Genomic DNA, 2,653 nt, shown 5'->3' with positions numbered 1-2,653 from the left:
CGGTCTGAGCCTGGAGGGGAAGCCCGTGGGTGGCGCGACAGGACCCGGCTGCGGGCACGTGTGGGGGTCCCGGGCGTCGGACGCGATTTTCTCCCCTTGTTCCGAGGACCGCTGCGGAGGTGGGTCCCGGGCGGGTCGGACCGGGTGCCACGCGGGGTGGGCGGGCCGTCCGTTCGGGCGTCCGGCCCGGTGGCGATTCCCGGTGAGGCTGCCTCTGCCGCGCGTGGCCCTCCACCTCCCCTGGCCCGAGCCGGGGTTGGGGACGGCGGTAGGCACGGGCGGTCCTGAGGGCCGCGGGGGACGGCCTCCGCCACGGTGCCTGCTCCGGAGAACTTTGATGATTTTTCAAAGTCTCCTCTCGGAGATCACTGGCTTGGCGGCGTGGCGGCGTGGCGGCGTGGCGGCGTGGCGGCGTGGCGTCTCCACCGACCGCGTATCGCCCCTCCTCCCCTCCCCCCCCCCCCCCGCGTTCCCTGGGTCGACCAGATAGCCCTGGGGCTCCGTGGGGTGGGGGGTGGGGGGGCGCCGTGGGGCAGGTTTTGGGGACAGTGGCCGTGTCACGGTCCCGGAGGTCGCGGTGACCTGTGGCTGGTCCCCGCCCGGCAGGCGCGGTTATTTTCTTGCCCGAGATGAACATTTTTTGTTGCAGGTAGGTGCTGACCAACGTTGTGTTTTCGGCGACAGCAGACAGACGACAGGCAAGAGTAAAAGACAGCCGGTCCGTCCGTCGCTCGCCTTAGAGATGTGGGCCCTGGGCGCGGGTGGGGTTCCGGGCTTGACCGCGCGGCCGAGCCGGTCCCTGTCCTCGCTCGCTGGAGCCTGAGCCGTCCGCCTGGGCCTGCGCGCCGGCTCTCGTGCTGGACTCCAGTGGGCCCGGGTCGCGGTGTCGCCCTCCCGGTCTCCGGCACCCGAGGGAGGGGCGGTGTGGGCAGGTGGCGGTGGGTCTTTTACCCCCGTTGCGTCCATGCCGTGGGCACCCCGGCCGTGGCCGTGACAACCCTGTCTCGCAAGGCTCCGTGCCGCGTGTCAGGCGTCCCCCGCTGGTGTCTGGGGTTGTCCGGTCGCTCCTGCCCCCCCCCCCCCCCGGGGGTCGAGGGGCTTGCCGGTGAGGCGGAAAGCAGGTCCCCCCGGTCGCCGTCCTCGCTGGGCTTTTGCTCCTCGGGAAGCCCCCTCGGGCCGCAGCTTGCTGCCGATCGATCGATGTGGTGATCTCGTGCTCTCCTGGGCCGGGCCTAAGCCGCGTCAGACGAGGGACGGGCGTCCACGGGCGGATGCGACCGCTCTTCTCGTTCTGCCGCGGGCCCCTCCCTCCCCGGCTCCTCCGCGCCCGGCCGTCGTGGCGGGTGCGCGGGGGGCGCGCGCCGTGGTTGGGGGTGGTGCGGACTCCGGCCCGACCCCGGCCTCCCGCCTTCTGCCTCGCGGCGCTGGCGGGACCGGGGTCCTCGGACGCGGCGGGACACTCTCGCCGGCCTTTCCCGAAGGCCCTGGGTCCGTGGCGAGCGGCCCTCCCTCCTCCGCGGGGAGGGCCGGCCCGACGCCGCGCTGCTCACCGCCCGCCTGGGCGCGCTTGAGCGCGTTGCGCCCGGCCTCCGTGGTGCCCCTGGAGCGCTCCAGGTCGCCTCAGGTGCCTGAGGCCGAGCGGTGGCGTCGTTCCTTCCCCGGCGACTCCCCTCGGGCTGCCGCCGCCGTCGTCGGCGTGTCCGAGGAGCGGGTGGTGGAAAGAAGTCGGCAAGGGAGGCGCACCCGTGCCCCTGGCGGGGGCGCGGGCGCTCGTCTTCCTTTCCCCTCTCCTCTCCTCCCCCCCTCGCCGTGCCGGCGGGGGGTGGTGGCGTGGGGCGGTGTGACTCGGAGGACTTGGCGGGGGCTCGTGAGCGCCCGCGGCGGGCCGGGCAGCGCCGCGGCGCTTGGCCAGCCCGAGGGGCTGCCCCTCTCTCCCCGGCACGGGTCGTGTCCCCGTCTCCGTCCCTCTCTCTCTCGCCCGCCTCGCGGAGGCGGGGAGCTCTCTCCTCTGGGCGGTGACGTGACCACGCCGTGCGCGGGCGAGGCGGGGGTGGCGTCCCTCGATGGGGCACCGGCCGCGAGCGCTCGGGGTTGCCCTGTGCCTGTCCCTTGCCGGAGATCCGCCCCCCGCCCCGCGAGCCCTGTCGGCCCCGGAGCGCCGCCTGGTGGGGCCCGTTTGGGAGGACGAACGGGTGGGGGCGATGCGCCCTCGGTGAGAAAGCCTTCTCTAGCGATCCGAGAGGGTGCCTTGGGGTACCGGAGCCCCCAGCCGCTGCCCCTCCTCTGCGCGTGTAGTGTTGGCCAGCGACGCGGGGTTGGACTCCCGTCGCGACGTGTTTGGGCAGAGTGCCGCTCTTTGCCTACCTACCGCGGCCTGCGCCTCCCCCCTCCGAGACGGGGGAGGATCCCGCCGGCCGGGCCGGCGTCCGGTGCGGGGTGTGTTGCCCGCGTGCGTGTGCGAGCGTGCGCGCGGCCGGGGGGTTGGGGCGGGCCCGCCGCCCCCCCCCCCACGGCCACTCACCCCGTGTGTGTGCGTGTGTGCCGCGCTAGCGGCCGGCTGGCTGTCTGTGCCGCCGCCCGCTCCCGAGCCGAGTCGCCGCCGGCGGTGGCTCGGCGGGCGCGTGTGGGTCGGGCCAGCCTCCCGCCTGGGGCG

The 2,653-nt window shown here is 74.9% G+C and overlaps 1 protein-coding gene across 1 annotated transcript in view; it reads right to left on the bottom strand.

The window, feature by feature from the left end:
* Positions 1 to 1,232: 1,232 nt before the first annotated feature.
* The window catches only part of LOC125755496 (basic salivary proline-rich protein 2-like), a 4,442-nt gene continuing 3,021 nt past the window's right edge, over positions 1,233 to 2,653 (bottom strand). Inside the window, exons 4-5 of the mRNA XM_049112985.1 lie at positions 1,809 to 2,162; positions 1,233 to 1,751 (exon numbers count right to left, since the gene is read on the bottom strand). Coding sequence (XP_048968942.1) covers positions 1,233 to 1,751; positions 1,809 to 2,162 — 873 coding nt within the window. The remainder of the gene's footprint in view (positions 1,752 to 1,808; positions 2,163 to 2,653) is intronic.

Source organism: Canis lupus, chromosome 7 (genome assembly GCF_003254725.2).
Source record: "Canis lupus dingo isolate Sandy chromosome 7, ASM325472v2, whole genome shotgun sequence".
NCBI classification, from domain to species: domain Eukaryota; kingdom Metazoa; phylum Chordata; class Mammalia; order Carnivora; family Canidae; genus Canis; species Canis lupus.
Note: the sequence above shows the minus strand (reverse complement) of the source record. Positions and strands in the feature narration are given on the sequence as shown.